We start from the raw sequence: 20,701 nt of genomic DNA, 5'->3' as shown, positions 1-20,701 counted from the left end.
GATCGAATGCGGCCTTTCCGGGTAAAATGTCCGGCGTGCCTCCCTGTATCAATCCCCATTTCTTATCTGTTCATTTTTCGCTATCCGGCTTATCCTACAGCAGATCCCAGAGATGCCTGATCTCTATTACTCTACAATCTTTGGGTGCATTACAAGAGCGCCTATTCACATCTATTTATACCAAAAAAAAAAAAATGCACTAATCTCAATATCTTCTGCATCGCGGCGGGGTATTAAAATGAGGATGTCCGACGGATGGTGCAAGTTATCGGTCTTCCCCGTTACCCTTTAATAATGATGATTGTTTCAGCAACCGCGTCATTGAATGATCTCACCGTCGTCCCCCCACTCCTCCTCTGGTAACTTCGTCTCCCAATCTATCTTCTCTATTTTATCCTCCTCTAACCACTGGAAAGTGAATGACAAGAATGCTCTAGCAAAACCTGGAAGATTTGTCTCGGGCAACGCATCAGATAAAGGAAGCACAGACATGTGTGGCACTATAAAGGACAAAAATCCCTTTAGATCTTATCTCAGCAGGGCGATATGCGACTCACCAACTCGAGAAAGCACGCTATCTTTTATCTGAGGTTTCATTTCTGCCCGGCCCCTCCTCTTCTTCTTCGGCTTGACGAATTCCCCATCTCCGCCAGCCTCGCCATTGGGCCTTTCTTCCTTTTGTGACGGTCGTGCAAAGCCAGGAAGGTACTCCGCAAGATCGTTGCCGAGCAGGACCCTTCCTGGCTTATTGCCACAAAGGGACGGGGCGTAATTTGTGGACAAAATAGATTCGTATAATTGCTTAGGGGCATGGGGAAGATAGAGAAGATATGGGCGACCTGTTTCAAGCGCGTGCCTGCCCAACTGCGTTCGGTTTAGTGAGCACATTTTTGAGCACGGAAATGCAGGGCCTCACCAAGTTATCCTGAAAAAGTGTGACACCGATTGATGACAAGACTTTCTTATCACCTTCATCCCAAACGGGGTCGTATATTTCGAGATCATGGACAGCGCACTGCAAATGAATTAGCTAGGCAAAGATGCTAAACTTCACGCACTTACATTTAATGCACTGGCTAGCTCGAGGGCAAGAGCCAGTTGAATTTGAGCTGTCCTATCAGAGAAGGGCTTCCCCAGACCTAAGCAGAGGATGGAAAGAGGTAAATAGCTATCGTCAGACAAGAGGTGCTTCAATTTTGAGACTAAATCTGAGATGATTCAGTATTATCATTTTAGACAGTGAATACTGATAGACTCACCAGCCCATGTATCACCCCATTTCTCAACCATCTTTTCTCTCTTTTCCTGAATCCCTGCAACCACTTTTGCGACTCTTTCATCACTATAATCATTCTCTTCGTGCTCTCGTCCGCCTTTCGTGCCCTTACCGCCCTTGGTACTGTTTTTACCCTTTTGTTTGGGTGCCACAAATCCATCATCATCCCCTTTGTCCTTCCTGTCGGACTGCTGGGGTAATACGAACGTCTCGACAGATGCACCGGCCTTTCTGGCAGCCTTTTTGGCCTCCTTGAACGCTGCTTTACGTTCTTCTTCCTCTATTTTCTTACGAGCTTCACGAGCACGTCGCTTGTCGCGTTTTGATAATTCCGAGATCTTGTCAGACTCGCCAGCAACTCCGTTGTCTAATACTGCGGCGCTTGGGGTGTTTAGACTGTCAGGTGGTGATTCGTCGTAAGAAGGAAAGCGTCTAGTAGCTGCATCAACTTCGCCGATTAGGGGATCTTGGCGACTTTTCTTCCCTTTTTTCTTGGACCTGCGTACCAAGTTAGAATCATCCAGTAGACATATACAAAGAACGTACTTTTTGTTGCTAAAATCAACATCCTCGCTTTCTTCCAAAGCCAAATCTACCATTTCTGCTTCAAGTGCTTGTAGTTCTGCCAGCTGATCTTCTTCTGTCAATCCATCTCCTTTGGTCTGCCCGCCTCTTTCGCCTTCACCGGCATCTGCATCCTCGGCTCGCTCATCATCCAGTTCCTCGTCAGATTGCGGCTCGGTAAGTCCCATTGCTTTGGCCTCCGCTCTCATCTCCTTTTTTAATCTCCGGACTGCCTGTTTATGTTTCTTACTCCTCTCGTGATTTACCCAGCTCGCTTCGCTCGCAAATGTTTTCCCACATGCCACGCATTCAAATATCTCCCCTCCTTGCCCATCATCCAACCTGACACCAGTGCCATCCCCAAGTTCTTCTTCAGGTTCTTCTTCTTCCGCCTCTTCATCGTCAGAGTTGCGCGAAGAAAACTTTTGCCAATCTTGTTCTTCGTACTGTGCCGCTGCACGTAAGCGTTCTTCGTGACGACGCTTAGCGGCCTCAGCATCAACAAGGGGCTTGCCAACGGGAGTAGATGCCCCTGACGTCTTGGCGGACTTGCTGGCGGCACGTTCCTGAGCAAGCTTGGCTTGATGGGCCTTGTATCTTGGATCTCTATGTTGGATAAAAATAACCAGTTGCTGATATCTATGAGCTCCAAGCTTATACGTTTGGCAAAGAGACAGCGCTTACCCGGATCGTCTCGTTATATTCCTTTCTTGTCTCCTCCCTTGCCTTCTTATTCTCCTTCTCCATAGCTCGTCGGACCATTCTATCGTCCCCTCTTTCAGCATCCCATTTGTTTACCCACTCGAATTTCTTTTCTGTCACAAATTCCCCCCACACGGCGTAGAAATCTCGAGCCCATTCCTGGGAATCTTTTTGTGCTCGGGTCAAGCCAGGAGGAGGGGCATAAGCAGTTGAGGAATCACCGAAAGATGGATATGAAAGAGGAGTAGTGGAAGTGGTGTGTAAAGCCTCATCAGAGGATAGAAGGGCAAAGAGAGTTCTATATATCGAGTAGAACCCCTGATATGAGAGATTAGTAATATATAGAGGGCAAGAGCAAAAGACTGAGCTCACTTCTGAAGTATCATCCATTTTCCTGGCAATTTTAGGATCAAAAAAGCGCATGAGCTGGGCTATGGTAACTCCTGGGTCCCCTTGACGCCTCCTGTTCAGCTTCGATTTGGGATCATTTGTCGCTCTATCCCCTGTCCTGACATGTTCAAAGATATCGTCGTCTGTGGCTGCAACTGGCGCGTTTCGATGGGAGTCATAGAATGCTCTTTCCTTACAATTTGTCAATTCCACAGGATAATAAAACATAGTGCCAACGACTTACTTGAGGATCACTCAGAATCTTCACTGGGTCAGCTGATTGCCGTCCGTGAATTCAGAGATAGCTCACCTCATAAGCGTGCTGCAAGTCAGCGAACAGCTTTGTCGCCTCTTCTATTCTATGAGGATTCTTATCAGGATGATTTATTAGCTGTTCCAAGGCACGCAAAGTCAGCTAGTCTCCCCTAACTACCTTTCATTTAACGACGAACCGCCAGTTTTCGATATGACCGCTGCATCCCAAGTATTAGAACTTTGTTCACTTGTAATGAAGGTGAACGACCAACTTACCTTGATTTCATCGTAGCCTGCTTCCTCATCTACTTGCAGCAGCTCGTAATAGTCAGGCGGTTTCTCATCGACCTGCTTGCCGTCACCAGAAGAGGTGCGTGACTGATCGTTTCCCATTATTGATGTCTATCAGTGACTACTGATAGGAATAGGGTATTTTTGTATTATTAAAAGTGTCTGTTTTTGAAACTTTTCAGCTCCGAAAGGACTACGACTGCTGTGCGGATGTAGACGTCAACTGCAATTGCCTCTAGTCTTTGCTGAGTTCTCTTTTTCCTTTCGAAGAGATAAATGGTCGGTGGAGGCGGATGATGATTAGAACAAAACATTTCCTCTTGTGGTTACGTAATGAGCTTTAATCTGTTTTTGACGCGTCAAGACCAGTTTACGAAAACATTAATAGTACTAGACGTCTTGCCATTCGTCAAAATCTGCAACTTCACGACCACGCGATATGGACAAAAGCCACCCTCTTCTTGCTAATTTTGACGATCCTCCTCCATTCCCGGAAACCTATCCTCAACTTCGCAGGCTTGACCGCTCTGTTGTCTGCCAGATTTGCAAGGAACCCTTCACAGCGCCCGTATCAATAGGGTGTGGCCACTCGTTTTGCTCCCATGTATGTATATTGTCCTGCCCAATGCCACACTTTTGAAAAGTGCTCCACAGTTGAATGAATTACTGATATTCTATCCTTGGCCCTAATAGTGCATACGCTCCTCTTTAGATGTCCAGAAGAAATGCCCCAGTTGCAATGAGCCGGCAAGCGAGGGATCTATACGGCGAAACAGAGCGCTAGAAGAGATTGCGGAAACTTGGGAACAGTCAAGGTCAGTCAGCCAGATTAATTGTCGGATTCCGTGCTGACAGTAAGTGCTTTGTTGAGACCAACGTTGATTGATCTGTCAAAACCTGTACCCCGAAAGCGTGCAGCTCCTGAGGCTGAATCCCGCCCGTCGAGTTCCGGAACGTTCAAACGCTTGAAGGACCAAGATGCAAAACCAAGCCAGTCGCCAGCACCGGCAGAGTCAATAGAATCGGAAGAGGAGGATGAAATACAGGAACTGACTGAGAATGGTGAGTACGACTTCGCCTCGGCCTTTCGTCAATTCGCGCGATCTGTTAGCAGTAACTTACATGCGATGTAGACGAAGCTCCTTGTCCTATCTGTATGACGCGTATGCCCATCTCCACTATCCCGATGCACGTGGAAAGAGGTTGTCCACCGCCTCCTAAGTCCATCAAAGCCAGTGCTGGAGGCGGGAAAGGCAATCAAAAAGCAGATTGGAAGAAGGTTTTCTCTGGGCAAACTCTTAGCGGAAGCAAGGGGAAAGAGAATGGCAAGGGAAAGGAGTAAGCGAAGCATGCTTATTCCCTTACTGAATAAAACTGATTGATTACCATTGGAAAGACCGGAAATGAAGAAGATCACGAAACCAAATTACTCTTTGGCGACGCCTGCTGACTTGAGGGCATTATTATCGGTGGGTCATCGCAAAGCTGGTATCTTACGGAACATCCAGCTAAGAGAAGGCTTCCTAATAGCAATATTCACTTCCTACATCTGGCGATAAGATTACTCTCATTGCTCGAGTACAAGAATGGATAATCCTTTATAACGCGAACCTGGACACTTCTCGCCCTTCATCTCTTTCGGCTCTACGTGCAAAACTAGCAGAGGCAGAAGCAAGCCGGAAACGGGATAAAGAGAAGGGAAAGGATGAGCTTGTCGGACAATTAGGGTCGAAAGAAGGTCTGGCGAAGTACGCCCAAGAGAAAAAGGGTGAATTCGAGAGATTGAGGAAGGAGATTATGGAAAGGGACAAGAGACGAAAGGTCGAGGAAAAAGGGAGTGGACGGGATAGTGCCATTGAAGTGGACTGATCAAGGCATGTAGAAGATTCACCGCATTATTGTTGTCAGTATAGTAATATCAATTGTCCGACCTATAGCATTACAACCCCTGCCATGTATAAATGCATCTTTATGCCTCAATCTGCACATTGTCCCCTTTCCTAGCTCGTACACCGATGAATTTCCATCCATTCTCCTCTGCAACCTTTATTGCCCTCCCCACAAGTGACCACATGCCTCCTCGGGTCTTCAAGGCGTTGGAAAACCCATTCCATACACCATCGCTCCAGTCTTCTACCGCCACATCCTCCCAAGCTTGACTTCCCAGCTGGGCCTTGTACTCCTCCAAGTTTCTCGGCCGGGAGGTAAGATTCGGCATGGGTACAGAAAGTAAGCGCGATAATAGGTATGCGTTGATTTTAGAAAGATCTGGTGGGGGAAGGATGTCAGTGTAGACTACCAAGCTTGAACTATGCAGGGCGCTGCGAAGAGAAGCCAAGAATGAGGGGATTGAGGGTGGGTAATGATAGATCGAGTCAAGGATGTAAACCAAGTCATACTTGGAGGATGACTGAGGTTTGTCTTCCGGTGGCTCGTCAGCCAGTTCTTTTCTTTCTGTGCTTTGGTCTTCCTCCAAGAAGCGCTGACTCGATTGCTCGCCAAGGAAGCCTCTCATAGGATCCAGAGGGTGTCCTACGTCTTTTCCAGGTCGGAATTGGGCAGAAAAAGTGTAGAACTGGACACGAGTCGATGTGTCGGGGTATACGGATTTAACCAAGGCTTTGGAAACGGCAGTGTCAGATGAAAGCGATGTCAACGCATGGAGTTGACCGGGTGGATTTTCTTGGGAAAGGTGTAACACTAGACGTAAATTAGTACTCCAAAGATGGGCGATGACGAGCTCGCTAACATAATGATTCTCCGGCACCGTGTCCGATATCTGCACCAAGTATATCTTCAGCACTGTCTCTTCGATTTAGGTCACTTCAAAAACACACCAAGCACATTTCCACCACCCTGATATCCCCCTTCTTGGGCCAGTCGTAATAACTTTCCGGCAAGCGCTTCAGCCGCTTCGGAGAAGATATCCGTATTCTACATTATGCGAGATGTTCAGCTATATTCGATGTGCTCATAACGAGGCAGCTATGCTGACCGACCTTCCACCAGCCCATGTTACACCATGCTGTAATTCTTCCATCGGAAGTGTCACGACTATTCAGAACTTTTGGGTTCCAAAGGGCATACGGCTCAATTAAAGTTGGTATATAGAATAGAATAAGTGGGAGTGCTCCGAATAGCAACAACGGCATAGTGAAAGAGGGCATCCTAAATGACAGATGGGGCTGTTGACTATGCTCAGACCTTTTTGTGGCTTGATCATGATGATGCATTGAACTTGGAATAAGGACGGGGCATCTGTGTGGGGACCGCGGCTATTGTGATCGGAACCGGGGCTGGCTGCCGGTCCAGCGCTTTTTCGTTCACAATTTGAATCGGCAAAGGGTTTGCGATGCGAACATTGGTGAGCGGCGAAGGAGATTAGATAGGATGCTTATGCCTATGCATTGTTGCATGATATGCAGACTATACGGTTAAGCAAACGACTTCGAATTTTATGGTGGAACGGTTATTCCGTCCGGAAGCCGGGGCGCGGGTGGAAGAGAGGGAACGGGCCACGTGGCTGTTTGGCATGAAGGGCCGGCAGTAAATTTTGTTGTTATCGGGAGTGAGTTGTGTATTGTTTTCATACGCACCTACGCCCTCCATCCACCCATCCCACCTGCTGCGCCGGGCCCTGCACCTCCCACGTACGCACAGAGATCGGAACACCCACACGAGTGGCCCCCATGTCTCACCACCCCCCCGCCCCATCCCTCGCCGCCCTCCCCGTAGACACCTCAAAGACAGATCCCACACCCGCTTACTACAAGCTTCAATTCGGAGACGACCTCACAGGATTCTCCTACTATGTCAGGACTCTCACTGTCGTTATAGGCAGGAACTGTGTAAGTCTTCTACCTTCCCATCGCCCCCACCCTCAACTAACAACCACAAAGGAGCGACCAGCTCCGGTCCCACCTCCGGCTATCACAAGTCCGTCGGTGCCTACAAACCCTCCACTAGATCCGAATGAACCATCACCCCCGGGTCTATGTACGGGCGGTATACTCAGGACTCCTCCAGTAGCAAGCTTCAACTCTCCATCTGTGGTAGAAGAGGATCACGAAGTCAATCTTGAAGACTACGGACCTTTGGTTGAGCTCGCCGAAGCAGTCGCCGTCAAGGAGGAAGATGTAGCCGATGACATTTCACCTGTGCTTGAATTGCCAGATGCACCCCCGCCCCCTCCCCCTCCAAAGTCATCAGCAAACGTTGAGCATGTTGATGTGGATTTGGGGCCGCTCAAGTCGGTATCTAGAAACCACGCGAAGATCGAGTATAGATCGGAGCTGGGAAGATTTTGTTTGGAGATCTTGGGAAGGAATGGAGCGTGGATAGATGATAGATACTACGTGAAAGGCGCAGTCGTCCCTCTTGCTCAAGGGTGCGTTTGCTTTACATCCAAGTTTTGGTATGCTGACACGTAAATGTAGCTCGCAGATCCAAATAGCAACACGAATCTTCTCATTCGTCTTACCTCCATCTTCGGTGCCATCTCCTCCGTATAACTACTACGACAAGTCTGCTCTCGAAAACGTTGAGAATCTTCCCTATCCGTACAACCTCCCCGCCAGTGAAGTCCGCTACCAAGAATTCTTCGGTGAAGCTGGTCCAGGACCGGCAACCGCAGCAGCGATGGCCAGTAGACAACCCCCTGCATTTAATGCTTTTGCTGCCGCCGATGGATATGGCCTTGGGCTCGGTGTGGACGTGGAGAGTCAATGGGGTCAGTGGGAAAGTGAAGAGGAGAGCGATAGCGATGTCGAACGCGACCATGAGCAGTCATTTGAGCGTGATAGCGAGAAGGACGCGCACGAGGAGGAGCAAGCAGAAGACGAAGATTGGGATGACGCGCAGAGCGAGGATGAGGATGAGGATGAGTACGAGGAGGCCAAGCCGAAACAAGCAACCAAGATCAAGCTCAAGAAACCGTTAGTAGTTCCTGGAGAGGACGAGTCGGATCTGTCATCCTTGGAGAGTGAGCCCGCAAAGCCCTTGAAGTCGGTTAAGAAGCAAGCCGGCAAGAAGCAGTCCCAGTCTCAATCCAAGTCCGTGGAGAATGAAAAAGTGAAAGCTCCTAAAGACGCCAAAAAGCCGAGCAAAAAGGAGAGCAAGTCGAAGAAAAAGATCAAGGAGCCGACACCGCCCGTGGAAGAATCACCAGCGGAAGTCAAGGGAACGCCATCCAAGAGCAAGAAGAAGGAGAAAGAGAAGGAAAAAAACAAGATAGATTCTTTAGCGGAGCAAAAGCAGGAAATACAAGCGGTGACGAGTGATGAAAAGGAAAAAGCGACGCCGCAGAAGAAAGACCAGAAGAAAAAGATTAAGCCTGCGTCGGAATCTAAACCTCTCGTTAAGCCTGCTCCTGGTCTCAAACTTCCTATCCCATTAGCTCAACAACAGCAACAACATCAGCCTGCCACTCAACCGCAACCTCCCTCTGTACCGACGTTGGCAGCAGCCTTGGCGAACACTCCGACGCCTCCTACGATTGCACCAACCCCTACTTCTCAACCTGTGGTCAGACCACCACAACAACCCGTCAGACCCGTTCCTGGTCAGCCTCAGCAAGGAATCGTTCGTCCCCCTGGAGTTTCAGGCCAACCTGGCCAGCCGATGATCCGCCCTGGCCAGCCTGGTGTGCCGATGGGTGTTCGTCCGCCCGTGTCAGGTTCCGGCCAAATTCCAGTGCGGCCAGGGCAACCCCATTCTCATCTTAAACAGCCCTTACCTTCCACCCCTGGCGTGAGACCGCCCCTTCCTCAGACTCCTGTGCCTCGCACTACACCCTCTTCTGCAGGTACCACTCCTCAGCCTACCCAGCCTTTCTTCTGCACCGAGCTTAAAGAAAGTTCAGGTCGACCGGGACACATCATCGTCAATGTCCCCATTCCTCCTTCCGGTGCTGGTCCTCGTCCACCCCCAGGGCCTATACTGGGCTTGGATGGGAAGCCATTCATTGGACCGCCACCGCTTAAGCCGACTTCGACCTTTGCAACTATCATTCATAAAGCACTTAGCTGTTTGCCGCGAGGGAGAGGAACGCTGGGGGAGGTTTGTAATTGGGTAGCAGGGGAATGGGAATGGTTCAGGTTGAATGTTGATTCGGGGTGGCAAAACTCTATCCGACACAACCTTTCTTTGAACAAGGCGTTTTTGAAAGTGCCGAGAATCCCAGAAGATGATCCCGAGTCAAAAGGAAGTGTCTGGATCATCGACCCGCAAGAGGGGCCATTGTTTGAGGAGAAACAAAGGCGGGATGCAATGAAGAGCGCGAGCAAGGATAAGAATGCCGAGAGTAGAAGAGAGAAAGAAAGGATTAGAGCAGAAGAGAGAGCAAAGAAACAGAGGGAAGCGGCTATTGAAGCTGCACGGAATCCTCATGCCCATCCATCATATGTTCATCACCCGCATCCGACCATGGCAAGGGCCATGCCGCCCATGGCGACTGCGCGAGCCATAGCCCGACCTCCAGCCAATGTCGCCCACCCTCATCCTCAACCGTCCACTACCCAGCCTGTTCCAAACCAGCCGACGAGTGCTAACATCAAAGGTGTACTTCAACCAAAAGCTAAGATCACCGTCGTCATGCAACCCATCACACCCGCCCTTCGCGCCAAATCGGTCATCGCGAACACCGACTCCAATGGTAATCCGCTTCCTTTTGTCTGCGACGGCACAACCCTTGTACTGGATCAATCCACCTTTGGGCATTTGACAAGTGATATACTTGACAAGTTGACATTACTTGGTGCGGCGGGAGCAGTTGATGTACTGTCCGCTTGGGTGATCAATAAAAACAAAATGCAGGCCAGCAAAGCAGCACAGCAGGCTAAGACAGGTGCTACGGGAACAGCGACGACATCGGGTGCGGCGCCAGGAGTGGTGGGTGCGAAGAACGGTGTCGTGAATGGTGCGGCGCGGCCGACCAACGGTGTGCAGCCGGCGAGGCCGCAACCTCAAGTAGCCCCCAAACCGAATACGACGCCAGCTGCTCGACCTGCAATCCCTCCAAAACCAGCTGCAGCATCTGCAGCATCTGCAGCACCTACGGCTACTGTTACTACAACCCCTGCCCAACCCGCACCGTCTACAACTCCTGCGGTCAAACCTGCATCCTCCAATCCTCCTAAATCCCTTCCGGGCCCCGCTCCTCCAGGTACCTCTTTGACAAAGGTTATCGGTATGATTGCGGCTGTCGCGAATGCCAAAGGTGATGTAAACACAGTTGGTCCCAACGCGTCAGCGTTATTGAGATACATCAGGGTTGTGGGAGTGGAAATCGATTTAAGAGTAGCGGAAAGGATTTGGGCAACAGGTGTGGTGCCACCCTTACCGGTCAAGAAAGTTGCAAAGCCTGTCAGTGGGGCGGCAACAGGAAGTGCTAGTGTCGGGGGCGCTAAGCCGACTCAGGGAGCTGGAGTGAAGCCCCAAGGGCAGCTGCAAGGGGGTGCGAAGCCGATGCAAAACGCTTCAGTGCCTGCTCCTGCTCCTAGTGCTGCTGGTGTGGCGGGGATGAAGAGAAAGTTGGAAGACGGCGCTCAGGGACAGGGGCTGGAGCGAGGAAATAGTAATGGCGCTGGGGGCGGAACAGGAGGAGACCAGGAGGCGAAGAAGCCGCGACTCGAGACGTCGAGTGTATGAGGATGGAGGAGGAAAGAGAAGGAGAGCATATCATGTAATTAGCAATTATTATAGTCTCATTGTCAGTTTCGGTTGTACCTAGCATTGCAAGTATATCCTTAATTTATAAGCAAGGAGCTCAAATGAATAATGACCCTTGCAAAGTAATTCTGAAAGAGAGCGCAAAAAGTAATAGGTGGTCAGGCAAGTGCTGATTTAGAACAAGAAATACCATGCCACTTTCTGTCCATCAAACTCATCCCTTGCCATTAGCTTATTGCCAGCTTTTCTGAAACGGCAAAACTATCACGCCTTCAATGATATATAGGCAGTAGTCAATACATACTCGATTCTATTTATGGTTTTTAAAGCAATCCCATTCATCATCGTCGATCAACCGCCTACTTCATCTGTATATAGACCATCAGCTTCCAATCGTATTTAATGAAGTCTGATAAACTTACAAGGTGGGCCATTGCTTGAGCAGGGTACCTAGTACCTTGAACCTCGAAAGCATCCAAAAAGTCAGTGATCTCTTTCTTCTCCTCAGAAGTCAATGTTACGTTGATCGACTGAGTATTCTCAACCACTCGCTTTGTGTTCGATGATCCTGGAATCGGGATAGTCTGTAAAATTTCTGTCAGCAATCTGGCACTGATAACAAAACCTGACAAGTCACTTACGTAGTCCGACAAGCTCAAGATCCAAGCCAATGCAACCTGGCTGCCTTTTACGCCCTTTCTAGCAGCAATCTCATCCAGCTTATCCACCAACTTCAAATTCTCATAGAAAGCTTTACCTTGGAATCTGGGCAAATGCTTTTTGAAGTCACCTTCAGGGATGTCATCGGGCGACTTGTAGGTACGTGTAATAAAGCCTCGTCCGAGGGGAGAGTAGGCAAAGACGGGAGTCTTGTTGGTGTTGTGCCATTCGATGGCATTGCGGATGGATCCATCGTAGGAGAAAAGGGAAATTTCGATCTCATTGATAGCAATGGGAGTAATCTGTACAGATTGTCAATTTTGAGTGAAATATGATATTAACAGTAGTGGATGACTTACCTTGTGCGCTTTCTCAAGCGATGCCGCACTCATCTCACTAGCTCCCACCTCACCAAACAGACCCTCCTTCTTGAGAGTATCTAATCCTTTGAAGATGTCTTCCACTGGTCCTTCAGGAAGTCTGGCTAGGGAGTATACATCAACTTCTTTGTCTCCCAGAATCTTCTTCATCTCCTTGAGTTCAGTGCGGAGGAAATCGAGTCTACAGGCAGCATATTAGTCATTGCTTCCTCAAGAACGAGGGGAAGGAATCACTCAGTACCACGAGGGTGGAGATCTGCATAGTCCACCCCTCCCTTAACGACCAACACAATTTTGCTCTTGTACTCAGGGTACTTGTCGAAAAAGGCTGCGAGCAGCTTGATGTTGGCAAAGTTGTTCCCAGGGTTACCGTAAAATGCTGCCGACGACCATGCAGTAGATCCAGAATCAGCTGCAGCTCTGTTCGATTGATTAGTACAGGATCTGAACAATGATCAAAGAACTTACTTCATAGCCGCAAAAGAGACATCTTGAGAAGGAGGTTGTGGGCTCCAGGTGAGTTGCATGAGACCATAGCTGACGGTAGATTGTCAGCGCACAGTACTTCCATACACCGGGTTAGTAACCATGTCATAAACCCAAAAACTCACCCCATACGGCCGACTTGCTTGCCTGCAACGGTGACAGTAGAAACGGTAGACATGTTGATAAGTTCGTTAATTACTTGTGGACCGTAATGAGTAGTAGTGGAATTATGTCAATAAAGTAGGCCGTCAGTGGAGATGACTGAAGGAGGTGGGGAATTGAAGAAGGTGAAGGGGGGCTTATATAGGGAGGGCGGCTGGATGTGAGAAATGTTTGTGGAAGATCAACGGGAGAGAGACAATGAGCGATTCCATGTTCCTCCACTTGACCGATCCGGTGAAGTGGAGGCTGTCAAGCTCGGCGAGGTCAGCTCCGGGGGTACCGATGAGTGGAGGGCGGAAGGGGCCGATCAGTCGGATGCGGATGCGCCACCACCAAACAAACATGTATGACACGACAAGTCTGCTTACTAATAATAACCGCCGTACCATCTTCTAATCGCCTCTCGGCCTTCCATTAGAAATTATACAAAAAGGTTACTACAAATTTGCTCCCGGAAATCAGACAGGACCATATAAATCGAGCCATCTCCACTGCCGGCTGTCGGGCGACGGCGAAGGAAGACGTTTGCTGTCTTTCCATTACGCTACGCATACCCAGCATCCTTATCTTTTCTTGATACACGCCCATTCTGCCACACACGCCTGCAAACTATAATGGAGGACATAATAGCCACAATTATCCTCATCTCCGCTGTTTACTTCTTTGTCAAATGGCTCATTGGCACCAGTCAGTCTCTTCCATCCCTGAGTTCGTTACTCTTCTGACAAATTCCATAGAGCCAGGAAATACTTCGGATGGTGGAATACGCGGTGTTACTCCCTCTATGGTATGACCTGCTCATTGGTCCGAGTCCACAGGACTTGTGATTTCGTCGTATATAAACGTCTAACTGACTCCTGCTTTTGTAGGTCGAGACTGTTCATTCGGCTTTTCCACATGTCCCCGTCCCCAATATAGTATATCATCTCTCTCGGACTAGGAGTGCGCAAGCGACCTCGGAAGAGATCCTTGAAAGGGGCGTGCTTCCTCCTGTGAGTGATCCTGAAACCTGCCAACTGACAGCGTCTGACCTCTGCCGCATTAGCCACCTCCTACATTCAATATCCCTGCATCACTCATTCCCACGGCGACTCCTCAACCGGCACCTACCCCTTTTTCCAATAACGCCAATAATAAGGCCTCCAATGTCAAAACTCAGAGTTTGATCGACCGGTATAACCTTTCGTCTCGCTTACCTTCTCACAAGGGCAAGGAGAAGGCTGAGGGTGAACCTGCCGAAATCGATAATAAATGGGAAGAGTCCAAGGAAAAGAGGGAGCTGGGATTGAAGGAAAGGAAGGAGAGAATGATATTGGAGGCTAGGAAGTGAGTCTATGCTGTTCTGCGTTAATTGGACATAGATTGATTGCTGATGTGCCACAGGCGGATGCTCGAGAAGCAAGCCAAAGAGCAAGCCACCAACTGATTTCGACCTCATCAGACACCGCTCATTGTATGCATCTATTATTATATTTTATTGACTGGTAACACCTTCATCATCGACACCCATGATCTTGTTCATCAATTTCAACCTTGGCCCCAGAGAAAGTATGACGTCGTCCTCTACGTTGGCCACCGCGAACCTCAACCATTTATCCTGTCTCAGAGTTTCACCATTTAAAATATCGTCCCACTGTTCGTCGTCCACTACGGGAGGCATGAAAAAGCTCCCTGGAAGAGTAACAACACCACATTGGAGGGCGAGTACTCGAGCTACGTCTTCACTTCCCAACTTCTTTCGTTTCAGCCCTAAAATGCTTGAGGCATAGATATAGTTGTCGGGGAACTGGACATAGGCGAAAAATCCGCCTGAAGAAATGACTTTCCAACCCGATATAGCATTGACGGTGGTTTCAAACAGATGGCGTCGATGTAAGAGTCGCAAAGACGCGGCGAGAAGATCAGCGCGAAGGCTTGGTAGAAGGGGGATAAGAGCAATTTGAGGTGGGCGAGGAGGACAAATCTATCAGAGAGTAAGGAACAAGTCAATTCCAGGAATTGATAAGTCAGACATACTTGCATGCAGTCACAGATTGTAGTGATATGCCGGAGTAGTTCGGGGCTAGCAATAATGGACCCCAACCTGTGCCCTGGTATTCTGTATCCCTCTACTCGTCTATTAGCAGCTAAAAGGCTTAATTTTCACACAGCATGGGCATACGTACTACTGAAGCTTCCCAATGACACCAATGTTGATCGCCAATCGGGCTCCTCGAATAGTCTATGCGGTAATCCCCGTTCCCGACTTTCGCCCTCCACAAAATCCCTGTATGTTTCATCAAGCACAAGAGCTACCTTGTACTCCCTGGCAAGGTCGTACCATTGCTTGATCTCTTCATTTGTATAGACTGTGCCGGTGGGGTTACTTGGCGAAACAAGTACAATCATTCGTGGCTCTCTCCGATCCCCATTTTCCTTCCTCAAAGAGGCAAGATATGACCTGGCAGAGAGAAGGGAAGCCTTGAACATATTATCCGGTTCGCAGAGCACATACACCGGTTTCACGTCTTGTAATGAAAGCGACATTGTATGGTTGAAATACGCTGGAAGCGGCAGAAGGACGCTCGACTTTCCAGGAGGACAGAGCGTCATAAGCAGCGACAGGAACGCCATGTTACACCCTGTAGTAATCGCAACATCTTCAGATGTGACTCCTTGCCCGGAGATGTGGTATTGAACTTTGATCTCTTCTGCCAAAGCCTGACGCAGGCCAGGCTCTCCAAGGATAGCACCGTATCGTGCTGCCTGAGGATCAGAAGCAACCTTGGATAGAGCAGCGAGGACACTGGGGTGCGGTGCATCCCGAGGCACACCTTGAGAGAGATCAAGCAGAGGAGCAGAGGGAGATGAAACATATTGACAGCCCCATGCTTGAGCTTTGGGTATCCTGAATTAGATGCGTAAGATTGCGTGACTGACTCAAAAGAACGGCGGTCGCAGGTTCACTCACGGCGGAGCTTCGGTAGCCTGGACGGCGGGGGCGACCTTGAAATTGAGGGAGGCCATTGTGGGGCGTACGGATGATGGGCTGTTAACTGCGAACTGGAGGATTTTGGACAATACTACGGTACATGTCAAATGATGGTTGGCTTGCTGTTGTTAACAATGATCAACGATGATGGATCGACGAATCGGGGAACAAGGACCGATGTTTCCGCCCCGGGCTTGTCACGGCTATCAGGCGCATATGGGGCGCTTATGGGTCGCTAAACAAATCGGTAACACCCCATCATCAAGGTCTCCCAAACATCATGCATTTTCCGTCAACGAAGTCACATGCGACCTCCAATTAACCTATTGCATACCTGGTGCTTTATCTGCGTCTGACTATTCCCTAATACTAACAATACAAGCGAATGACCAAATATAGCAACAAGAAGGGCTACATGGACAGTACATATTGCACCGCTGAATTTGGCAGACCTAAAATGTGATGATCTGAGGTTAGATGGTAAGCATATGTTCGATAAGCCGTGGCTACTCCAATAAATGGAGTACCTACAATAAACATGAATCCTGTGGAATCCTGTAGCAAAATAGAAAGACGTTCCATATAAATTGCACAATCAACATTGGCGCTTTTAACGAATTATCGCGAGTACCTCGGATCATGATGTAGAAACTCCCAAGCTTTCTCCCCTCCCTCCTCTCCTAGAATCTCTTTGAGCTGCCTTCGGCTCATGGACACTAGATGATTGATACTCTCCACCTTGCTCATCACAAACTTCAAATTTCTCCCGCTAACTCCTGGGATGGATCTCAACATCTCAACTGCCGCCGCGTTTTCGATCCCGCTTTTCACTCCCTGTTCACCCTCACTGGACCCTTTGAGAGTGGCTGTGATCTCATCGGGCTCGTCGTGATTCAGTTTGAGATCAGATAGTATTTTGACTGACTCGTGGGGTGACGAAGACCAGATGATTCGAAGACGAGGAAAATGAAGGGCAAGAAGAGCCAGTTTGGATTGAAGATAGAAAGTGTCTCGCCATGTCTCATCAGGATCATTCGCCCTACCTGCAGCTTCTCGACGTGCATCCTCTTTCGTCTAAATGAAGTGGATCAGTATGAGACGAATGGATGGCGGTGAAGATAGACCTACTCGCATACCAAATTTATCCTCGTCAAACTCGATGAGCAGAATGCAAATCTCATAGTGAGAGGTCATAGCTTCGCATTGGGTGTGACTTTGAGGAGTTAGCAACGGCGGTTTGAGGATAAGTAAGCAACTGACAGTCGGCCATTATTGAAACTGCCTTCCAAATCCGCTAAACTCTTCCTTTCAACGCACATCTTAGGAGACAAGATGTAATCTCCAACAGTTAGAGTTGAAGGGACAACCTTGATACCGGCCGAATCAATAAGTGAAGGGAGAAGAGCGCCCATCTCTCGGATATCAACGATGATCTAAATGAAGGATAAGCGGAAGCCGGTATATATGGTGTCGCGATGACCCACCCTTGCTTCTTCGGCACTCTCACCGCCGCCGGCATTACGCGAAGAATAGGTAGTTTTAGACCGCGTAACGGTATCACGCATTGGAGCTCGGGGGTTGTTGTTGTATATCGGGATCACCATCGACTACAGCATCACGGTCAATTATTATGTTCTATTCATAAGGAATGACACTCGACTAACCTGCCTATCATCAATGAGCTTTTTGAACGCCTCGGCTTCTCGTTGGATGGTTGACAAGAAACGGTCCTCCTCAAAGGAGTTAGTATAGATCATCTGATATACCCGTAATGATAGCCCAGGGTTGCAGTTCCTGTACACCTGATATCTTATTAGATGAACCATTAATCAAATCTACTGCCGTCACTTACCTCTAACCTTCGAATAAATGCCAAGTTGGGCTCGTACATGACGACGAACCTAGGCCTCAACTCTTGCAATAATATATCATCGTCTTCTCCCCCATATGGTCTGATAATTACCGCATCTTCTGGTGCTATAAGACCATACGCCTCTTCAAAGTTTTCTGGCAAAAGACCATACTGGGTCTCGGCAATCGTCTGAGATCCGGGTACGGGCTGCAGATCATCTTCATCGAGGATACCGGTGGATGCCAACAAAGCAGATGATGGGTCGGAAGAGGATAGACTGGTAGATGGTGTTGAGGGATCCTTAAATGATGCGGATCGTGTACTTCACAGGCATAAGTCCATTGCTTGTCCTCCAAAAGTGAACGTATACTTACGATTCCCCGAGGGCCCATTGTATCTGGGTGTCCTCATCATTCTCACCACCAGCGAATGCAGAATGAGCTTTCATCATAGCTTCCTTGTGCTCTCTATGGACGGAGTCAGCATGTAGGGTCATTTGTGTACATCACCATTTCATACTCACTTCTCCATCTCGGCCAATCTGGGCGCTGGGGCCGCAGCTCCACCCCTTTGCCTCCGTCTCTTGTAGCTCGGCACGCCTCTTCCCCGCCCTCGAGCCCTCTCTGATCTTCTCTGCTCTTCCATTCTCTTACTTTCGATATCACCTCGGACCCTGATTTCATCTTCGCCTGACCTGTGCATCCCATTTCCAGCGCTCCCAAGCTTTTCGCCATTCTTCTCATGCTGCCAATTCGAAAGGAAGAGAGATTCCATCATCTTCCTACCAGCGTTGGGTCCAAAAGGAGGGTCCGTACGGGACATGGTAGTAAGGTACTGACGAAGTTGAAGACAAGTGCGGTCGGAAGAGGTCATGACAAGAATGATGTTCGTTCCGGGGGTGTCTGATTAAAAGGCATCATTAATTGCTATGACCGATAGAGCAGTTACGAGGAACATACCGGCGTGGGACACTTGAGCTCTGGCAATGGTGTCTTCAATCTCCTTTAAGACCTTTGCCAATACGCTCCATTTAGGTTGTTCTTCTAACACAGCCTCATAGCCCTTTTTTAATCTCTTCTCCACGCTTCTACCCAAATCGTCTCTAACGCTCAACATCACCGGACGGAAGACCGGAGGTGGCACGCCTTCAGCAGAGCGAAGGATTTCATCCGCATTCTCATCTTGGGCCATTGACCCTTGTTCCAGGTCATTGTCGGCACCATCCGATCTGTGATGCTGACGAAGAGTTTGAGTCTGGGTAGCGAAAATTTCCATAATTTCCTCTTCATCATCATCAGGAACAGTTCCCCTGATTTCTAGACTTTGTCGTTCTGCGAGCTCCTGTTCTCTCATAGCTTCTTCTTCCAGCCCATATTCTCCTTCCTGGGAATCAACCCCCTCATCCCTGCTAATACTGACATCTCTTCTATCAGCATCTTCATCCGGACCAGGGATGTTGTCCATGACCATTTTTCTCCTTGAAACCCTTGCCTGTGAAGCTTCCACAAGTTGAGAAGCTGCTTTGGCATTGAACCAGTCGTGGATATGCCGGCCTGCTCCAGTTGTTAATCTTTCGGCCTGAAAGTGCTGTCGTTGGAGAGTGTTGATATATGACGCAAATGTCGCAGAGTCATACTCCAATAACCACCTGAATCTATGGTTAGATCTTGAGCAGTACAATCAATATGACACCCACGTATGCAGATTTCGCAGTTCCGTAAGAGCCGCGACGTGGATCTTCGTTTTTGCCCCTACTTTGTGCCATACCGGTTTCAATTTCATCCGTACAATGGTATCGAAGTTTTTAAACTGTGCATTTCGAACGTTTATATCTTCCAGATCAAGGTTCTGTACGAATCAGCTGTTTGTCGGAGCCTCATAAATCATTGTAGGCTTACAAGAGAATGATCACGTTTAAGCTCAACAAGCATAGCTTCCATGCATTCCGTGATGGCATCTTGACATTGCCGCATAAGGTCCGTCATAGGCACATACATTTCCACCACGTCCGCCCGCCGACTCGAAAGATCTACCTTCACGACCTCATTGAACCTGTTATAGATTATATTAGCTCATGCAGAGAACCCTGCTAGTAGATAATGGCAAAGTCGAACCTACCGGGGCCAGATCAAAACATTTGTCATATTGAGATTGATAAGCATGTCTCGAAGGGGTGACATGCCATGAGCGAAGACCTCCGGTTCATCCGAAAAGGCTTTGCAAAAGCCACTCTAGCAGTAACCGTTAGTACATATTTGGTAATGTCCGATAAGGTCCTTGCCTGATTTTCACGCCGATACAACCGCACGGCAAACTCTTCTTGACTCCCGTGCGATATTCTCTCAGCGTGAAGGATAACAAGGCCTGTTATTAGTTTGACCGGCACAGTGCCCTCTATGTACAGACTTCAGCCCCAGTTTAATGACAATTCCGGCACATTTGCAAACTCACTTAATAAGTCATTGACAAGGATCTTGCTTGTGACTGAAAATAATCCACCATGTCTGTACATTTCCTCCCTTATTACTACGTCAGGAGGCCTATCCTTGCTAGTCCTCATGCCACTTACCTCTCCTTGACGCTCATCTCGTAGCCGACAACTCTGAACCCCGGATCCCTCACGCCCATAATGCCAAGTTCATCTCCTATACCTGCCTCGTCGGCCGGAGTTGCACCGACCAGAAGAACCAAATCTTCTTTCCTATCATAAGTCTTTAGGAGGGCGCAGACGATGCGACGAAGACCCAGTCCCTTCGCAATGAGTAAGAGGTCGTCCTGCTGAGGTCGGCAGAGAGTGCGAATGAGATTTTTGTGGAAAGGAAGATAAGGGATGTGTCGCCGTGATTTTGTGGACATTATGGGGATATGTAATGGAATGTCGGAGTATCGAGGGACCTTCAATGCCCCGTTTATAGAACAAAGAAGCGATTTGACTCTGGCTCATGCTTTTCATGTAATACTGGACGAAGTTCATTGATGTCATCCGGCTGAGAAGAGGAAGCAGTTACGGCGGTCACCGATATACTGAAGAAAATGATGATGTC

At 48.7% G+C, this 20,701-nt stretch overlaps 8 protein-coding genes; 3 read left to right on the top strand and 5 right to left on the bottom strand.

Moving 5' to 3' along the window:
* Positions 1-129: 129 nt before the first annotated feature.
* On the bottom strand, positions 130-3,738 carry CNAG_05538 (hypothetical protein). XM_012198446.1 has 12 exons: positions 3,464-3,738; positions 3,385-3,405; positions 3,243-3,323; positions 3,177-3,194; positions 2,915-3,124; positions 2,525-2,860; positions 1,823-2,472; positions 1,260-1,774; positions 1,063-1,208; positions 917-1,015; positions 558-864; positions 130-500 (listed from the first exon to the last, which is right to left on the bottom strand). Exons 1-12 carry the CDS (start codon positions 3,578-3,580, stop codon positions 319-321), a joined length of 2,682 nt encoding a protein of 893 aa, XP_012053836.1. The 5' UTR covers positions 3,581-3,738; the 3' UTR covers positions 130-318.
* Positions 3,739-3,849: 111 nt separating this feature from the next.
* CNAG_05537 (DNA repair protein Rad18) lies at positions 3,850-5,612 on the top strand. XM_012198252.1 has 6 exons: positions 3,850-4,082; positions 4,172-4,293; positions 4,350-4,540; positions 4,612-4,816; positions 4,875-4,947; positions 5,009-5,612. Exons 1-6 carry the CDS (start codon positions 3,918-3,920, stop codon positions 5,345-5,347), a joined length of 1,095 nt encoding a protein of 364 aa, XP_012053642.1. The 5' UTR covers positions 3,850-3,917; the 3' UTR covers positions 5,348-5,612.
* CNAG_05536 (hypothetical protein) lies at positions 5,359-6,710 on the bottom strand. XM_012198251.1 has 4 exons: positions 6,478-6,710; positions 6,316-6,412; positions 6,228-6,257; positions 5,359-6,178 (listed from the first exon to the last, which is right to left on the bottom strand). Exons 1-4 carry the CDS (start codon positions 6,643-6,645, stop codon positions 5,448-5,450), a joined length of 1,026 nt encoding a protein of 341 aa, XP_012053641.1. The 5' UTR covers positions 6,646-6,710; the 3' UTR covers positions 5,359-5,447.
* A 351-nt stretch (positions 6,711-7,061) lies between these two features.
* CNAG_05535 (hypothetical protein) lies at positions 7,062-11,357 on the top strand. XM_012198445.1 has 3 exons: positions 7,062-7,326; positions 7,378-7,865; positions 7,915-11,357. The coding sequence occupies exons 1-3, from the start codon at positions 7,168-7,170 to the stop codon at positions 11,123-11,125; spliced, it is 3,858 nt and encodes a 1,285-aa protein (XP_012053835.1). The 5' UTR covers positions 7,062-7,167; the 3' UTR covers positions 11,126-11,357.
* Positions 11,182-13,147, bottom strand: CNAG_05534 (pyridoxal reductase). XM_012198444.1 has 7 exons: positions 12,798-13,147; positions 12,655-12,723; positions 12,421-12,606; positions 12,166-12,367; positions 11,788-12,108; positions 11,569-11,730; positions 11,182-11,514 (listed from the first exon to the last, which is right to left on the bottom strand). Exons 1-7 carry the CDS (start codon positions 12,848-12,850, stop codon positions 11,506-11,508), a joined length of 1,002 nt encoding a protein of 333 aa, XP_012053834.1. The 5' UTR covers positions 12,851-13,147; the 3' UTR covers positions 11,182-11,505.
* Positions 13,148-13,219: 72 nt separating this feature from the next.
* Positions 13,220-15,542, top strand: CNAG_05533 (hypothetical protein). XM_012198443.1 has 5 exons: positions 13,220-13,521; positions 13,572-13,621; positions 13,704-13,826; positions 13,880-14,160; positions 14,218-15,542. The coding sequence occupies exons 1-5, from the start codon at positions 13,449-13,451 to the stop codon at positions 14,258-14,260; spliced, it is 570 nt and encodes a 189-aa protein (XP_012053833.1). The 5' UTR covers positions 13,220-13,448; the 3' UTR covers positions 14,261-15,542.
* Positions 14,276-16,028, bottom strand: CNAG_05532 (arylformamidase). XM_012198442.1 has 4 exons: positions 15,785-16,028; positions 15,000-15,721; positions 14,851-14,942; positions 14,276-14,797 (listed from the first exon to the last, which is right to left on the bottom strand). The coding sequence occupies exons 1-4, from the start codon at positions 15,838-15,840 to the stop codon at positions 14,309-14,311; spliced, it is 1,359 nt and encodes a 452-aa protein (XP_012053832.1). The 5' UTR covers positions 15,841-16,028; the 3' UTR covers positions 14,276-14,308.
* A 44-nt stretch (positions 16,029-16,072) lies between these two features.
* On the bottom strand, positions 16,073-20,607 carry CNAG_05531 (DNA excision repair protein ERCC-4). XM_012198250.1 has 16 exons: positions 20,227-20,607; positions 20,109-20,176; positions 19,939-20,051; positions 19,776-19,888; positions 19,556-19,709; positions 19,354-19,505; positions 18,617-19,305; positions 18,181-18,559; positions 18,032-18,124; positions 17,658-17,979; positions 17,470-17,607; positions 17,290-17,412; positions 17,066-17,238; positions 16,934-17,018; positions 16,337-16,879; positions 16,073-16,272 (listed from the first exon to the last, which is right to left on the bottom strand). Exons 1-15 carry the CDS (start codon positions 20,511-20,513, stop codon positions 16,424-16,426), a joined length of 3,345 nt encoding a protein of 1,114 aa, XP_012053640.1. The 5' UTR covers positions 20,514-20,607; the 3' UTR covers positions 16,073-16,272; positions 16,337-16,423.
* Between the last annotated feature and the right edge of the window lie 94 nt (positions 20,608-20,701).

The sequence above is a fragment of the Cryptococcus neoformans genome, chromosome 14, assembly GCF_000149245.1.
Source record: "Cryptococcus neoformans var. grubii H99 chromosome 14, complete sequence".
Lineage (NCBI taxonomy): Eukaryota > Fungi > Basidiomycota > Tremellomycetes > Tremellales > Cryptococcaceae > Cryptococcus > Cryptococcus neoformans.
Note: the sequence above shows the minus strand (reverse complement) of the source record. Positions and strands in the feature narration are given on the sequence as shown.

What these genes read in the sequence shown, in the direction of transcription:
- CNAG_05538 (XM_012198446.1), bottom strand. Translation starts at nt 3,580, where the DNA reads ATGGGAAACGATCAGTCACGCACCTCTTCTGGTGACGGCAAGCAGGTC. An exon ending in GTTGATTTTAGCAACAAAAA is followed by an intron (nt 1,775 to 1,822) that starts GTACGTTCTTTG and finishes CTTGGTACGCAG; the next exon opens with GTCCAAGAAAAAAGGGAAGA. An exon ending in ATGGGGTGATACATGGGCTG is followed by an intron (nt 1,209 to 1,259) that starts GTGAGTCTATCA and finishes GAATCATCTCAG; the next exon opens with ATTTAGTCTCAAAATTGAAG.
- CNAG_05537 (XM_012198252.1), top strand. Translation starts at nt 3,918, where the DNA reads ATGGACAAAAGCCACCCTCTTCTTGCTAATTTTGACGATCCTCCTCCA. An exon ending in GCCACTCGTTTTGCTCCCAT is followed by an intron (nt 4,083 to 4,171) that starts GTATGTATATTG and finishes TGGCCCTAATAG; the next exon opens with TGCATACGCTCCTCTTTAGA. An exon ending in ACAGGAACTGACTGAGAATG is followed by an intron (nt 4,541 to 4,611) that starts GTGAGTACGACT and finishes CATGCGATGTAG; the next exon opens with ACGAAGCTCCTTGTCCTATC.
- CNAG_05536 (XM_012198251.1), bottom strand. Translation starts at nt 6,645, where the DNA reads ATGCCCTCTTTCACTATGCCGTTGTTGCTATTCGGAGCACTCCCACTT. An exon ending in GGGTGGTGGAAATGTGCTTG is followed by an intron (nt 6,258 to 6,315) that starts GTGTGTTTTTGA and finishes TACTTGGTGCAG; the next exon opens with ATATCGGACACGGTGCCGGA. An exon ending in CGGTGCCGGAGAATCATTAT is followed by an intron (nt 6,179 to 6,227) that starts GTTAGCGAGCTC and finishes ATTTACGTCTAG; the next exon opens with TGTTACACCTTTCCCAAGAA.
- CNAG_05535 (XM_012198445.1), top strand. Translation starts at nt 7,168, where the DNA reads ATGTCTCACCACCCCCCCGCCCCATCCCTCGCCGCCCTCCCCGTAGAC. An exon ending in TCGTTATAGGCAGGAACTGT is followed by an intron (nt 7,327 to 7,377) that starts GTAAGTCTTCTA and finishes ACAACCACAAAG; the next exon opens with GAGCGACCAGCTCCGGTCCC. An exon ending in GTCGTCCCTCTTGCTCAAGG is followed by an intron (nt 7,866 to 7,914) that starts GTGCGTTTGCTT and finishes ACGTAAATGTAG; the next exon opens with CTCGCAGATCCAAATAGCAA.
- CNAG_05534 (XM_012198444.1), bottom strand. Translation starts at nt 12,850, where the DNA reads ATGTCTACCGTTTCTACTGTCACCGTTGCAGGCAAGCAAGTCGGCCGT. An exon ending in GTCTCTTTTGCGGCTATGAA is followed by an intron (nt 12,607 to 12,654) that starts GTAAGTTCTTTG and finishes TCAATCGAACAG; the next exon opens with AGCTGCAGCTGATTCTGGAT. An exon ending in CGCTTGAGAAAGCGCACAAG is followed by an intron (nt 12,109 to 12,165) that starts GTAAGTCATCCA and finishes CAATCTGTACAG; the next exon opens with ATTACTCCCATTGCTATCAA.
- CNAG_05533 (XM_012198443.1), top strand. Translation starts at nt 13,449, where the DNA reads ATGGAGGACATAATAGCCACAATTATCCTCATCTCCGCTGTTTACTTC. An exon ending in GCGGTGTTACTCCCTCTATG is followed by an intron (nt 13,622 to 13,703) that starts GTATGACCTGCT and finishes CTGCTTTTGTAG; the next exon opens with GTCGAGACTGTTCATTCGGC. An exon ending in ATGATATTGGAGGCTAGGAA is followed by an intron (nt 14,161 to 14,217) that starts GTGAGTCTATGC and finishes GATGTGCCACAG; the next exon opens with GCGGATGCTCGAGAAGCAAG.
- CNAG_05532 (XM_012198442.1), bottom strand. Translation starts at nt 15,840, where the DNA reads ATGGCCTCCCTCAATTTCAAGGTCGCCCCCGCCGTCCAGGCTACCGAA. An exon ending in CAGGCTACCGAAGCTCCGCC is followed by an intron (nt 15,722 to 15,784) that starts GTGAGTGAACCT and finishes CATCTAATTCAG; the next exon opens with GATACCCAAAGCTCAAGCAT. An exon ending in GTCATTGGGAAGCTTCAGTA is followed by an intron (nt 14,943 to 14,999) that starts GTACGTATGCCC and finishes ATAGACGAGTAG; the next exon opens with AGGGATACAGAATACCAGGG.
- CNAG_05531 (XM_012198250.1), bottom strand. Translation starts at nt 20,513, where the DNA reads ATGTCCACAAAATCACGGCGACACATCCCTTATCTTCCTTTCCACAAA. An exon ending in GAACTGCGAAATCTGCATAC is followed by an intron (nt 19,306 to 19,353) that starts GTGGGTGTCATA and finishes CCATAGATTCAG; the next exon opens with GTGGTTATTGGAGTATGACT. An exon ending in CAATGGGCCCTCGGGGAATC is followed by an intron (nt 17,980 to 18,031) that starts GTAAGTATACGT and finishes ATGCCTGTGAAG; the next exon opens with TACACGATCCGCATCATTTA.